The sequence below is a fragment of the Uloborus diversus genome, chromosome 2, assembly GCF_026930045.1.
Source record: "Uloborus diversus isolate 005 chromosome 2, Udiv.v.3.1, whole genome shotgun sequence".
Taxonomy (NCBI): Eukaryota; Metazoa; Arthropoda; class Arachnida; order Araneae; family Uloboridae; genus Uloborus; species Uloborus diversus.
Window position 1 is genome coordinate 193215756 of NC_072732.1, and position 14781 is coordinate 193230536.

The window sequence follows — 14781 nt, forward strand, 5'->3', positions numbered from 1 at the left end:
GAGGAAAGCCTTCGAACATGGAACTAAAAAGCTCATAACTCGTTTTTTATTCTACTTAGAAATTTCGAACCGGTACCATCTTCAGCAGAAAAACCAGAGCTTTCCATGGACACATAAAGTAAATATGTGCAAGTATTTTTTCATCCCCATATTAGAGAATTTATACGAAAATTGTGTTTTATTGCCCCCCTAAGGGGGTTTTGCCCCCCATAACTGAACGAAAACTACCCTATGTGTTATTCTGATGCATAAACTATATTATTGTAAAGTTTCATCAAAATCCGTTCAGTAGTTTTTGCGTGAAAGAGTAACAAACATCCATACATCCATACATCCATACATCCATACAGACAAACTTTCGCATATATAATAGTAGTAAGATGTGCAATAACTTTAGAGGTTTTTATGAAAGTATCACTTATGTTCACGAAAAGATAATTTTAAATTTCTTTCAAAAATATCAATTTTGTTCGCATGTTTTAGGCTCATATCACGCACAGATTTCCGCCAAACTTGACCAACATTTTAGAAAACTTCGCAGCATCCAAAATATACTAAAATATGAAAAAAAATTAAAAAATGTTGAAATATAAACATAAGCAATTAGCTTTAAAATGGTTACGTCCGTCTAAATTCTCAAAGTTAATATCTTCATGAATCTAATACTTTCTCAAGACATTTATGTGGGAACTCACTGACAAACCCCTACACAACTACATGACAAGGGATTATGCAGAGGAGCGGCCAGCGTCTACGTAGCAACGAGAATATCACGATATCGCACGGGAAATAAGATAGAGTGCGATTGACTGCGGTCAAGAGAGGGGACCAGTGTGGTTCGTACCCTTTGAAAGACTTGGCTGAGGTCAAGTACCGCTTCAAGTACCAGTGTTTGAAGGTACTGTGGTACCATGTACCAGATTAGGACCGGATGCCATGGTATCCAGAAGTAACAGGACATTCATATTCTTGTGTAAATAGATCATCATCATCGTTAAAGAACCATTTATAGATAAGCACCTAATAAATAATTACTCAGTTACGTGGAAGTCTATGTGTCCCTCCACATTTACATTGTAATGACATCGTAGACAGAGAAAAACGTAAAACTTTTTTTTTTCTAATTTAAAGCCTTCAAACAGAAAATTTCCAGAACCCCCTTCTAAAATTATACATTAATGCATTCATGCGTTAAGTGTAGCACGATCGAAAAAGTAATGGTGAAATAATGTTTGAAAAAAGTATCTTTCTATCAGAAATACCAATTTGAGCTTAAAACATAATTAGTGAAGGAACTAAACCTGTTTAAATCTGCCATAGCTTGCAGTCGCTCGAGAACGTTGGTCGTTGTTTGCGCTATCTATGTAGGGGAAGGTGGGGCAGGGTAAAATTGTTAAGATAGCTCACTTTTTTCAAAATGAACAAATTGGAAATTTGATCTGAAAACTACGATGTATAAAAAATGATCAATATATCTCTCTCTATATATAATAGCCAATGCTCGAGCAACCCGCAAGTTTCAACAATGAAACTCGCGCCACGGCATGATAATTTCATAATATGTTTTGGTAATGCTTAACATGCAGGGAAAGGCTTTATTGTGACAAGGCTGAACTGGATCCGGTAACTTAACTGTTTTACTGGTAAGACTGTCATTTCAGGAGAATAAAGAAACGTAAAAAACGGTCAAAAATGAACGCTATCCACTGGAATTAAAGTTATTCCACTGGAGTGACGGTTAATATTTCAACTATCAAAATATCACCGAACAGGCAATCGCTTCGTTCAAATGTAGAAGCAATTTTTATCGTCATACCTTGATGGGCGGTTTTCGAGCTTTATAATAAAACTTGCATTGAAAGTCTTTTTTTTTATTGCTGGCAGTAAATTTGATCCAGAAAAAAAAAAGTAACTGAGGTTTTACTGGGTGTCTTTACATCTAGAAACTCTCACCTTTGAATTGAAAAGAGGTTCCTTGAAATCCCAAAAGACGTGTATTCTGTAATCTGTTTATTTTTGTTAAACAATGTTGGATATTTCCTGTTATACTTTCAGCGATTTGAAGTAACTATTTTTTCAACCAAAAGAACTTTTGAAACAATTCAGAGCAAAAAACTTAAAATGTGTTCTAAATAAGTTTTTGGTCACCAATGCATACTTTTTCGTTCAATTACCACTCTTAGTAACGATCAACTGGAAATATATAATATTAAACAAATAAATACTGCTATAGGACAACCGATGTCGGATGATACTGAAATAATAATCATGCAAATCCTTCCGTCAAGGGGATTGAAATTCGTTGTTCACGTAAGGAACGTTTGTTCACTAGTGTCTATTCTATAGCAGTGATCTTCAATCTCATTTAAATAGAGAGCTAAATTTTTATTACGGAAGGGTTTGCAGGCCGCTATGATCAAATTATATAGTTTTAAAATAAATTTTCATTAAGTTTGAAAATTATAAAGAAATTCGATACTCAACGCATAGTGTAATTGAAACAATAAAGCATGAATAAAAAACATTGAAACTTGTTACAGAACACATAAACTAAATTAAAATCATCAAAAGGCATTTTTTTAATTCGATGAGTAACATTACATTTTGAATGTTTCAAAATGGACGTTTTTTGTAGCAATGCTCTGGTTTTGAACCAAAATCTTGAAATTTACATAAATAAGCGATAAAAAGATTAAAATTAATGTTTTCCTTTTTTAATTTTAGGTTACTGCATTCCAGATAGGACGAAGAGGTCTTCAACAAGATGCCCCCATACTTGGTCGAAGAAATTCGCACGAAAATGTAACGAAACTACAAAACAAAGACACTCCCATAATATCTAATGGTACAAAACTTTCTTATACAACTATACCCGATTATTCTACAAATGAAGAATGGGAATCAACTCAGTATGACGTAACGCACAAAACTGGGCTCGATCAAACACATAATGCAACTGAAAATGAAGAGCTAGGATACAGAAATAATCAGAATGGTTCTAGTTTGAGTTCACAAGATATTATCAATTTGGTTACAGTTTCATATCATAGAGAGCAAATGCCTAATAGGACAACAAATCTTCAGGCAGAAATCCCAGACGATGCAAATTCATCTCACGTTGAGAACTTTTATTCTGTAGAAATTAACTCGATTTTGAGAACTACCTATCTAACATCTAAGAATGAAGAAGTGCCAGTAAATGATGCTAGTCAAAATGCAGCTTCAAAGATGCAACTAGGAATATCAACTGAGCTAGATGATTTCAAATCTACTAGTGGATACAGCAGTTATAAGCTCGAAGAAGCGAAAACTGAATTTCCAATAACCGCTGAAAGTTCTAACGGTGAATCTGGAATATTTAATGGAGCATTGAAGAATGAGGAATTGAAGTCAGCTATAACAAATGTAAATCAGTCTTCAGAAGAGCCGAATGTACTCGCTTTGGAAATTAGTAATGGAACAGCTGAGAATAAAATAGAGTCAGTTGGTAAATTAAATAGCACAAGTGAGATTAGAGATCAAAAACAGTTGCCTAGAATGTCAACCAAGTTAGACGACCTGAAATCTACGACTAGATACAGAAGTTACCTCAAAGAAACGAGGGATAAAAATGCAATAAGTACTAAAAGTTTTAATGGCGAATTAGAAATGTTAAATGGAACATTGAAGAATGAAGAATCTATGCCAGTTACTGCAGTAGTAAAGCAGCCTTCGGAAGAACAGAACGTACTTGCTACAAAAGTTAGTAATGGAACATCTGAGGTGGAGTCAATTAGTGAATTCTATAACGCAACTCACATTAGAACTCCAGATAAGTTGCTTGGAATGTCAACCGAGTTAGAATTCTTGAATTTCACGAGTGGATACAGCAGTTCTCTCGAAGAACCGAGGAATAAAATTGCAATAAGTACTGAAAGTTCTAATGCCGCATTTGGGATGAAGAATGAAGAATCCATGTCAGCTTCTGCAGTTGTGAAGCAGCCAACAAAGGAACTGAACATACTCAATTCTCCAGTTAGTAATGGAGCATCTGAGCTTGAAATGGAGTCAAGTAGCAAATTAAAAAACTCAAGTCAGATTGTTGCCTCTGTTGTTACTCCAGAAAAGTTGCCTGGAATGTTAACTGAGTCAAACAATTTGAAATCTACAAACAGATACAGTAACTATGAACTTGAAGAGACGAATACTGAATTTGCTACAAATACTGAACGTTCTAGTTATGAATTCAGAATGCTAAATGGAAAGTCACAGGAAAAAGGATCCAGATACAGCAACTATGTATCCGAAAAAAATCAAACTCAGCTTGAAACAACTGCTGAAAGTCCTTCTGATGAAATTGGAATGTTAAATAAAACTTTGGAAAATGAAGGATCGACGTCAACTACTGGATCTCAAGTAACAACAAATCAGCTGAAAACGAAATGCTCTAACCATGTAGCATCTGCCATTACAAACGAATCACAGTACATGCGAAACAGCATGAATACAAGTAGAGAAAACTTAAAAAATGCTGACGACTTGATCTACAGAAGCAGTGAAGAGTTAGAGTCGAATTTTGAACAAAGAGTGCTTGTAAATACTGAAAAGGAAATTGATTACTTCAATGCTACCAATGAAAGCGAGAAGAATTTTCCTATGAATGTCACAGCAGACGACATATTGCCAGAATTAATGTTTGACAAAAAAACTGATCACCTCTCCAGAAATGTTTCAGAAGATGTTCAAACGCAACCCTTCATTTTGCTGCAAGACTGGAGCACTGATGGAGTTGTTTTGGAGGAAGTGCAAAGTAAAAGTACCCCTCTCAGAGAAGGTGTTACAGGAAGGAAGAGTAATTTCCCATTTAGTGTGGAAAGCTCTAGTGGTGCAACGACACCAGAAATTCATATTTTAGGTGTGCAAAGTTTTGCAACAGTTAGTAAGGATAATAGTTTAAATAGCACAGGTTCCATTAGTAAATCAATACTTTTCTCAAGTATGCCATTTTCAATGGAAATAGATAAAGCTACAAAACTGAGCGCTCAAAATCATGTGTTAGCAACGACTGAAAGCATTCATGAAAGACACGATAAAAATTCAACACTAGAAATTCCAGGGTCAGAAGATAATGCTATGACTCAGACGGAAAATATAAATTCTTCATCAGAAGCAGGAAGCATACTCAAAGGAAATGGATATGAATTTTCAAGCAATGAAAAGCAGCAAACTGAATCTAACATGCTCCACAAATTTAGCTTTTCGAATCACACTAAAACTTTAAAAACTCAAACTGATACTTCTGTTGAAACCGGACATGAATTTTTAGCTATAAGTGAATTTATGAATGAATCTGCTACAACGGACTCTAAAGTAATCGAAACCGAAAGTCTTTTAAACCAGAGGAGGAAAAATAGTTCGACAAAAGAATCAGGAAGGGAATCACCAGTTGAAATACATGCAGTTGATAAAAGCAGTGTTAAGACTAGCAGTTGGCTTAAAGCTGCACCCACTGCAACCAGGTATAATAATCAAAAAGAAAATACAACATTTGTCGAAAGTGAAAAAGACAGACTCGTTCACACTGCAACTGAAAAGATTGACTCCATCATTTTTAGGAAAAATTCAGAAAAAGAAGAAAATCCAAGGAGTACAAAAATGATATTTAGAAATATTGCAACAAAAGAAAAGGAGTATGAAAGTGATGTTGTTTCACGTTTAAAATGTGTAATATTTGAAGATAAAATCGCAACTACCAGCAACATTACTGATGTTTTATTGAAAGTTAGAATTGAGTTACCTATTGATGACGGTAGCTCCAAAAATACCACTGAATTTCAACATTGGGAACTGTGTATTCTAAGTAGCTCCCCTTTTCAATTAGTGAATGACACTAATTTTGTCAAACACGCCAACGTAAGCCACGTTGGAGAAACTTTTAACCACAGTATGCCAATGCAAATTGAGCATTTCGGCAAGGAATACCCATGCGAAGACGAAAACAAGAGAAATGAAAGTAACTGGAACAAGCTGTCAAGTGTATTTTATGACAGTTATAGGAGTTTAAACAGTACTGACATTTGTGGGAAAATTAAACAGTTTTTAGTGCAAAACTTTAGTGCAGTGTTATTACCTAATGTTAACCATGCACGTGTTAGTGAAAGGGCTAAGGGACTTAAAAAGAAAGAAGGTGAATTTCCATCAGAAAAAGAAATAAGCACTGAAAATGCCTCAGATTTTCACCAAGATAAAGATGAAACAACAGCACTGGGAGAGCGTGACAGAATTAAAGATAAACATGAAAGTAACGTTTCAGAAACAAGCATTATAGGCTCAAATATAAGTGTGGAACAAACATCAGGTCTTAGAACAACAGATTACGATTATTTCAATGAGCTTGAGAATACGACAAAAAAAGAGAATGATAGTACAGAAAATATTTACCTTCGCAATATGACTGAGAATATAAAAAACGAAGGGAATGGAAAAGAACATACTCCATTCCTCAAAGTGACTGAAAATACAACAGACAGAGAAAACGAAACAGAACATATTTCTCTTCAAAACGTAAACATAAGGGAAAGTGATAAAACTGCGAGAGAAGATTATTTTGATCCAGTTAACGAAGAAGGTGAAGGAAGAAAATCTCAGAACGAACATGAGAAAGCAGAAAAACTGAACGGTTATTCAAATAAAATTTTTGAAAACATCATCATAAGAAATCTTAATATTAAATCGCTGATGCGTCTCATAGTAAGCGAAGACGAACGAATAAATATGACCGAGTTAGAACCTACTTTAAAAGACGATATAAATACGAGTCATGACATAAAAATGACAAGCAAAGATTCTCAAACAGCCTCTGGTATGAGAAATATGGTTGCAAGAGGAGAAGAAAGACACACACGATCGAAAAAAGATACTGGAGAGTACATGCAAGCGTACGAAGGTGAAAGGGGTCGGGAACATCATTTTATTCCCGTTCCAAAACAAGTGATCTTTCGTGGGAATCAAAGACTTCAAGACCCAGCAAATTACAATTCTCGGAGGAATTTCATGAGATATGGTTCAGAACAAGGATCTAAACCTGAGAATAATATACAATATGACTCAAGCAGAAAGACGTACTTCATTCCTCGGAACAGATCCCCCCTATGGCACTGGAACGAAAGGGCTAAATACACTCCGATGACACGAAGAAACGGAGGGTTTAAGAAATATGAGCGAGATTTCTATGACGATGGTGATTCGATTAATCTTCAAGTGTTTTATTTTCCAGAAAAACGCCCAAAACAAGGAAAAGAAGTGGATTACATGGGAAAAGAGAATATAGAAGATGTCAATCCATCACAAAGTGAACATTTACACATGCTGAGAACGTTCCCGTCCCAGGAAATGCAACTGTCAAAGTTTTCAGAGCAACACAACAGTAACGAGCAGCAACACAGAGCTTACAATTCTGACATTTCTGCGGTAAAACCAATGTCTTGTGACATTGCTCTTCAAGAGAAAGAGCAGATAGAAGAGAAAAGTTACGAAACTCCAAACATGAGAAATAGTGAAAATATTCAGTCTTTTGAAAGAAAAGAAGATGCCATGTCAGAAGCGGAAAAACTTGAGTTTTTGGATCGTTCTAAGACAGATTCCCGCCTTAATATGACAAGCGAAATTGAGCTACTTCTGCGAGTAATTAAAAATAGAAATATAAGTCTGGAAAAACTCAATCAATATCTTTTGTTGTCAGATGCTGATAGATCGTCAGAACGAAAGCAGAATACTAATGCGTTTGTAGAAAAGTCAGATACAATTGACAACGGTTCGAGAACAGAAAATACCGAACATGAAAGTGTATCTTTAAACTCACGAGAAAAAGATGTTTCAAAGGATTTCACCAAAGGAAATGTATCACTTTTTCAAGAAAATCAAACCTCGGGATCAAAAAAAGTTGCTATTGATATTCCTTCAGAACTGCAAGAGTCAACTGCGGAAAGAGTGACGCAAAGTATAAGAGGGTTTACGATGAATTTTCAATATCGAAACCACCAGGAAATATTAAATGAGCCGAGTGAAGTTACAAATAAAAAATCCATTGAAGCTTTTGCATCAAACATAGAAGGGAACAGTTCAGAACTGATGAATACTCAAACGTTTACATCTTTTGTAAATAATGTGGTAACTGACTCTATGGTCATAAATAACGATCAGGTATATCTGAATGAAAGGCAAACATCAATAACTCCACTTCCAGAAAGTAACAAAAAGTTTCACAAAGACCGTACACAGACTGAAATCATTGATGACGAAACGGAAATACCTGGAAAACAAAGAGAAAATGTTTGGACGACGTTTGTAAATAACAAGCCTTATACCGTAAGTTATGATCTGGGGACAAAAAGACCAGAACACCGATCAAATAACCAACAACATTTAGAAATTCGAAAACCGACTGCTTCTAGCGATGCAGTTTTTACAGAGAAAATTCAAAAATTAAATCCAGATAATTCAAGTACTGAACCTGTACATGATATAAAAATAGAATCACAAGAAGAAGCAAGTTTTGAAGTTGCAGTGTCCAACCACTCGGATGAAGATTTCAAACTAGTGAAACACAACATGGAATTTTTACACAGAAATGCACAATCCAAAAACTATAACCACTTTGAAATTTCCACATCGGTTCCTACCCAAGATAAATTTTTCAGTCCAAATTCTTTCCTCTCAACAAAAAATGCAGAGGCAATGGATTTAAAGACAATTTCCGATTCAAAGATATCAAAATCAAAGGAGGATTTCGAAGTCGGAGATAAAATTCAAGAACCGTATGCAAAAACACTGAACACAAAGCTTAACACCGAGTCAGAAGATAATACACAGATTGAAGTTCCTACTAAACATTTAATGCAGGAAAATTCCAATGAATCAAATAAAAGTCGGGGATTAGATGTTAGAAATGACTACAGTTTGGTAGAATCAGATCGTGATGTGAAACATGATGACTTTAATTCTGAAATGCGAACTGCAAAAGAAAATCAAAGAAACGAAGGAACTGAAATGATTTTAAAATCTGATCTATCGCTTGAAACTGAGAGCGAGAATACTCGAAAAATAATCCTGAAATCTGATGGCATGGAAAAGGGGGAATTAAAAGCTAAAATACAAAACACAGTAATAATAAATTCTACACCTGATACTAGACTGGATATAAATACGACTCAAAGCCAAATGAAAACAAACGACTTTTTATTATCAAGATCTTCACCTAATCAAAGAAGTGGATTAAGTAAAGATTCAGTAATTGAAAATTATTCGAAGGAGAATGAAAAAGAAGTCTCTGACGAGAACATCTACTCAGCGGAAAAGATAGAAAGTAATGCTGCAGAAATGGACAACGTATCTCTTAGCATTAATAGCAAAAGCAGCTCAAAGATAAAAAAGGAGAATTACCGAAATAATCAGGTTAATCATCATAAAAATACAGATAATGAAGAGAAAACAACTACTTACGGACAATTTTCAGACTTAAGCATTAACTACAAGCAAAACGATGCAAAATTTGATGTGGCATCAATAGGCGATACCGAAGAAGAAAGAAAAGTTATAATACAAGAGCAGAGATCAAGTTACGTAACCGAAAGATATCCACATTCAGTCGATATATTGGGAGAAGAAAGCTTATCAAAACAGAAATTCATTGAGAAAACGACAGTTAAAAGTATAATGAGCCATGAATCTAACTCTAAAGATATTAAACAAGACTTTCTGAATCCAGATTCTCAAAAACAACACGAAGAAAAATCAGGCCCATATTCACAACGTCCGACAGTGGCACATACTGTTTGGAAATCTTCAACTAGCAATAAAAAGCACGAAATCGAAAATAATGCAAAAGAAATTGAATCACATACTTTGGAAGATATTTTACGCGAAGAAAACATGAAAACGTCAAGTGAAGGAGAAGTTTTATTTAGAAAAGTGCCTGAAGAAGATCCCAACTCACAAAGCGAAGATAAATCGAACGAAGGAAAGATATCAAAGCACACAACATTAGAAATAATTTTTCAAAATTCTAGAAATGATTCTGTACAGCAAACACAAATTGACCGAGGAGTGACAGATAATACAATGACCACCAAAGAATCCGAAGTTTTATATTCAGCTGCGAATCAGCAGGGAAGATTAGTTTCAACTCCTACTTTAATTCAACCAACACAACGAGATATTACTATTCTGGACTTACAGAATCAACAGCCCTCCAGTGACCACCAAAATATTATTTCAGAACTTTCTAATGGAACTCAAAATCACCCTGCAACATCAAATATAGAATTTGAACCTGTTTTGATAAGCACTGAGCAAACGACTCCTTTTTCAGCAAGAACTCTGGGGCCAAGAGACTCTGACAACTTTACGGCAGAAGCATATAAAGCTCGTGAAGTTCCTCTCCTGAAAGACAAATCATCAAATAGAAAAAAATCAGAGGAAGAAGCACTTGCAGAACACACAGAAGGAGCAACAGAAGAATCTTCTTCAACATCCATTACAGATTCAACTATTTTTCATTCCACTACAAACAGCATCGACAACAAAAAATCGTTTTCAACACCAGGAGATTTTATGGAAGCTGGCTCAGAAAATGTTACGACAACGAAACACTTACAAAGGCTACCAACGATCAAGGGACATCGAAAAGCAGCATCGAGCATGAAAAATACTCCAAGTTGGAGGGAAGAAGATGATAAAAAAGACCATTTGAAAGAAAACTTTCCCAGTCAAGAGATTAGCATGAATGATGAGGAAAAAAATGCATTAACATCAACAGAAGATTCAACCACTTTTCATTGGAGCGCACAAAGCCCACACAACAAATACTCGTTTTCAACATCAGACGGTTCTGTGGGAATCAGTTCAGATTATGTAAGGACTTCGAAAAATTCACGAATCCTACCAACGACCATGGAAAATCGAAAATCAACACCAAAAATGCTAACTTTTCTTAGCCGGAGTGAAAACGTAAGCAATAAAGATCAATTACAAGGAAATTTATCCAATGAGGAGACAAGCATGACTGGTGAGAAAGGAAGTGTGTTAATTTCAACTGAAATGTCAACTATTAACCATTGGAATACAAAAAGTGCACACAGCAAGCACTCGTTTCAAACACCAGATGATTCGATGGGAATCAGTTCAAAAAGTATAAGTACTTCGAAGAGGCCACGAAGGGTAAGAAAGAAACATCGAAAAACAACACCAAAAATGGCAGTAACATCAACTAATGATTCAGTCATTAATCCCTTGAGTACACAAAGCACACAAGTCAAAGACTCGTTTTCAACCACAGTAGGGAAGTTGCCGAAAATGTGAGGACTTACAACAAATCTACGAGTGCCAGCGACAATCTAGAAACATCAAGAAATAATACCAGAGTCGAAAAGTTTTGAAAATTGGAGAAATGGAAAAGTATTGATCAATTACATGAAAATGTGTCCAGTCAGGGAATAAGCCCCGTCAATAAAAAAAAAAATGTTAGAGAAAAAGGAGAACTACAAAATTAAAGTTTGAATCCAAGTGACTGTTCAAAAGCTTCTCATTTTTATTTTTTTAAAGTATTGGTACCTCACAAATGAAACGAACTGAACGCTCCTTAATCCATAAAACTGAATAAAAAAAATGTGAACAAAACGGCAAAACAGATCTAAGCTGTGACTTGTAAATTATGTTAGTATTTAAAAAATGAAAACTTATTGAAACTTGCAAAATGATCCGAAAGATATTTTTTTATTTCTTCTTTTTTTTTCTCCTTCAGAACCAAGCTGAAGCTTTAACATGTATATTCTGTGAACCTAAACAATGTGAGGAACAAAAGTCATTGAAATGTAAAAGTTCATAATGTACAGCTGCTTGCTCTCGGTGTCTGTCGAACAAACATTCAAACGCAAAAAAAATATAATTAAAATTTGGAATATTTATCTTGATTCATTTTTTTTGACCACACGCATATAAAATGACTGTTTAAACTTGAAATCTATAATAGTTACGTTTCAAATTTTATTTTAAGTTAATGATTTCAAAATTTGGAGATACGCATTCGTGTCTATATAAAGCAGGGGTCTTCATCCTTTTTTACTCTAGAGTCTAGAGCCACATTGTAAATTTTTAGAGGTGAGGCGGGCCAACAATCAAACAATATTTCAGTTCTGATGGTCTAGTTTTAGACATATTAGTTTACATATTTTTTTTATTACTTCGAAATCCATTCATATCTTCCGGGGCACCAAGCTCCCCAAATGCAATAAAAAGCTTATATTTTATGAAAAATCAAAAAAAAAAAAAAAAAAGAGGAGTTTTTTTGATTTGGCGTGAGGTGGCAAACTTTAGTGTTAGGCATATTAGTTAACATATTTTTTTTCCCATCGAAATCCATTTATGTCTTTTGATTCTCAGAGCGCGTCAAAGATACTTAAAAAAATTGATAATTTTGTGACAATTCAAAAAAGAAAGAAAAAAAAATCCGAGATTACTCTTGGCACAATCTTGTATAATAGGTATGGTAGTTTATATATTTGTAAAGATTTAAACCCATTCATATCTTCCGGTGTGTGACTCTTCCCTCCACATGTTAAAAAGGTGTGGTTAAAAAGGTAACTAAGGTGGTTCAAAAATACATGTAAAAAAAAAAGTTTCTCCTCGATAACAGGACACCCATCAATATTTTTAGACTTGTGGATAGTAATATGTTGGAAGAATTTTAACTTCCTATTTCAACTGAAAGAGGGTGCTCAACCCCCTCCCCCAAACCTCACAAGTATTCAAGTATTGGGAGGGGGTTAAAAAATATATTTATCGTAACATTATCTTAATTTTTCAACACCTTCCTTACTCAGAGCTGTAACCAGACTTTTGCTTCAGATAGGGTTTTACCAAACACGTGTGTTAGGAAATCTATATGATCAACCAAATTAGATTTCACTCGTATATTCTATTGATTTTTTAAATAAAAGGCTGTTTATATAGGGGGGGGGGGGTGCTTTAAGGGTATTAACGCGAGCAAATGCAAAAGATGAATACCAACGATGGAAATTTTCTTATTTCATTAAGATTTACAATTTATTCCTACAATTCAGCAACTAAAAAACTTTTGCAATCAGTTTTGGGAAATGTGCAACACACAAGTCCCTTTGATACAAAATCATTCAATTCATATTTGCGAAAATATCATCAAGGAAGAAACTTTAAAAAATAAATTTAGCTGATTTTTCCAGAGTTACGGCTGATGAAACAACGGACATTTTGCAAAAAGAACAACTTTTAATGTTCTTAAGGTATGTGAATGAAGAAAAGGGATGTATACGAAGTCCTTCTGAGAATTTGTGCCAATGGGGACGTTTCCAAAATTTTAAAAGTATTTTTTTCTGAAAGAGTATGTTTAAAACATAGAATCTAACCATTTTTTAAATAATTTGTTTAATATATTTAAAAAAAATACCTTAATCGGTGAGCTTTCATTGGTTTATGCTTCTGCCGATGACATCACAAGTGATGAAATGCAATTCAGTGTTGCCACTCACAGAACAAAATATTTAATGCGCATCTTTACTCGTGTATTGGCAACGATATGGTTGATAGCAAGCGTAGAGCGCAATTTTAATTCTCTTCTTGATTATCATAACGTGGAAACGCGGTAGAAAAATGCGCCAAAGAGCATCATTTGTGACGTCAACAAGACCACGCCTTGTTTGAAAATTGAACATTTAAAAAGAATAATTAAAAAATAACTGTTGGGAAAATAAAAGTATTTTTTGGGTCCATTTTAGTTTTTTTGCTTATTTGATCAATTTCAGTGACAAAAAGTACTACTTTTGACTGAAGGAAACAACCCCATTGAAGACCCTAACATTCTCAAAGATCAACTAAAAATGCGTCTTTTGGATTTCAAAATCAAAAATTTAGTGGAGAGGGGCAATCGTTCATATTGCCCCTCCCAGAATCCGCACCTGCATGGATATGAATGTGTAGCTGCCTTCAGGGGCTACGTGCCCCTTTACAATTTTTCTATGCCACCCTAGGGAGACACACCCCACGGATTGGAAACCACTGCGTTTCTGTGAATTAGACTCTTTTCCCTGCATTCGTACTGCAAGAGCAGTGAAACTAGTTTTACAGAGTTCCGAGTTGGGTTCTCCTCATTCGCCGACTAAGAAATGTCGCAACACATAACACTGTGCGGCAACAAAAAAATACCTTCGAAATGTTTCTGATACAATTCTTGCTGATTCTTATGTCAAATGAACTCCTGAATCCAAATACGAACACTGTTTCCCCCCAACACGTCCGACTTTTTAGAAATGGCTCCCCGCAATTTGTTTCAGTTTTCGATAGTTTCATAGCCATTATTTTTATTTGGAGGGGGAAGGAAGTATTACATTAGCTATTAACCATCTTCTGAGAAGCTAGAGGAGTGCTAAGTTCAAAAACATGAACATTAAGAGCAAGTCGGGAGACTCTTATAAGTAGTATTTTCCCCTTAAATATTTAACAAATAATCAAAACCGATTTTTTCTTCCTAGGGTTTGTTTTATAATTTTTCAAGTTATTTTGCAGGCTAAAACCAGAGTATAGAACTCACTATCAAGATCCCCATGTCCGAAAATATTTTTACGTTGTAAAAAAATATATGTACAGGGTGTTCCGTTTTAACCTGCAAGACCTTTATTTTCGCAACTGTTAGTCCTAGATGTATACTTCCCACTGCAAAAATGTTCAAAATCATATGCAGAGTTAAGATATTGAAAGTTTGAAGCAAAAATA

At 34.8% G+C, this 14781-nt stretch overlaps 1 protein-coding gene across 1 annotated transcript in view; it reads left to right on the forward strand.

Annotated features, from left to right (window-relative positions):
- The window catches only part of LOC129216740 (uncharacterized), an 83538-nt gene extending 71748 nt beyond the window's left edge, over window positions 1–11790 (forward strand). The window contains exons 17-20 of the mRNA XM_054850956.1: window positions 2725–5788; window positions 7256–9595; window positions 10349–10864; window positions 11780–11790. Of these exons, the coding sequence (XP_054706931.1) occupies window positions 2725–5788; window positions 7256–9595; window positions 10349–10864; window positions 11780–11790 (5931 nt within the window). The remainder of the gene's footprint in view (window positions 1–2724; window positions 5789–7255; window positions 9596–10348; window positions 10865–11779) is intronic.
- The last annotated feature ends 2991 nt before the right edge of the window (window positions 11791–14781 follow it).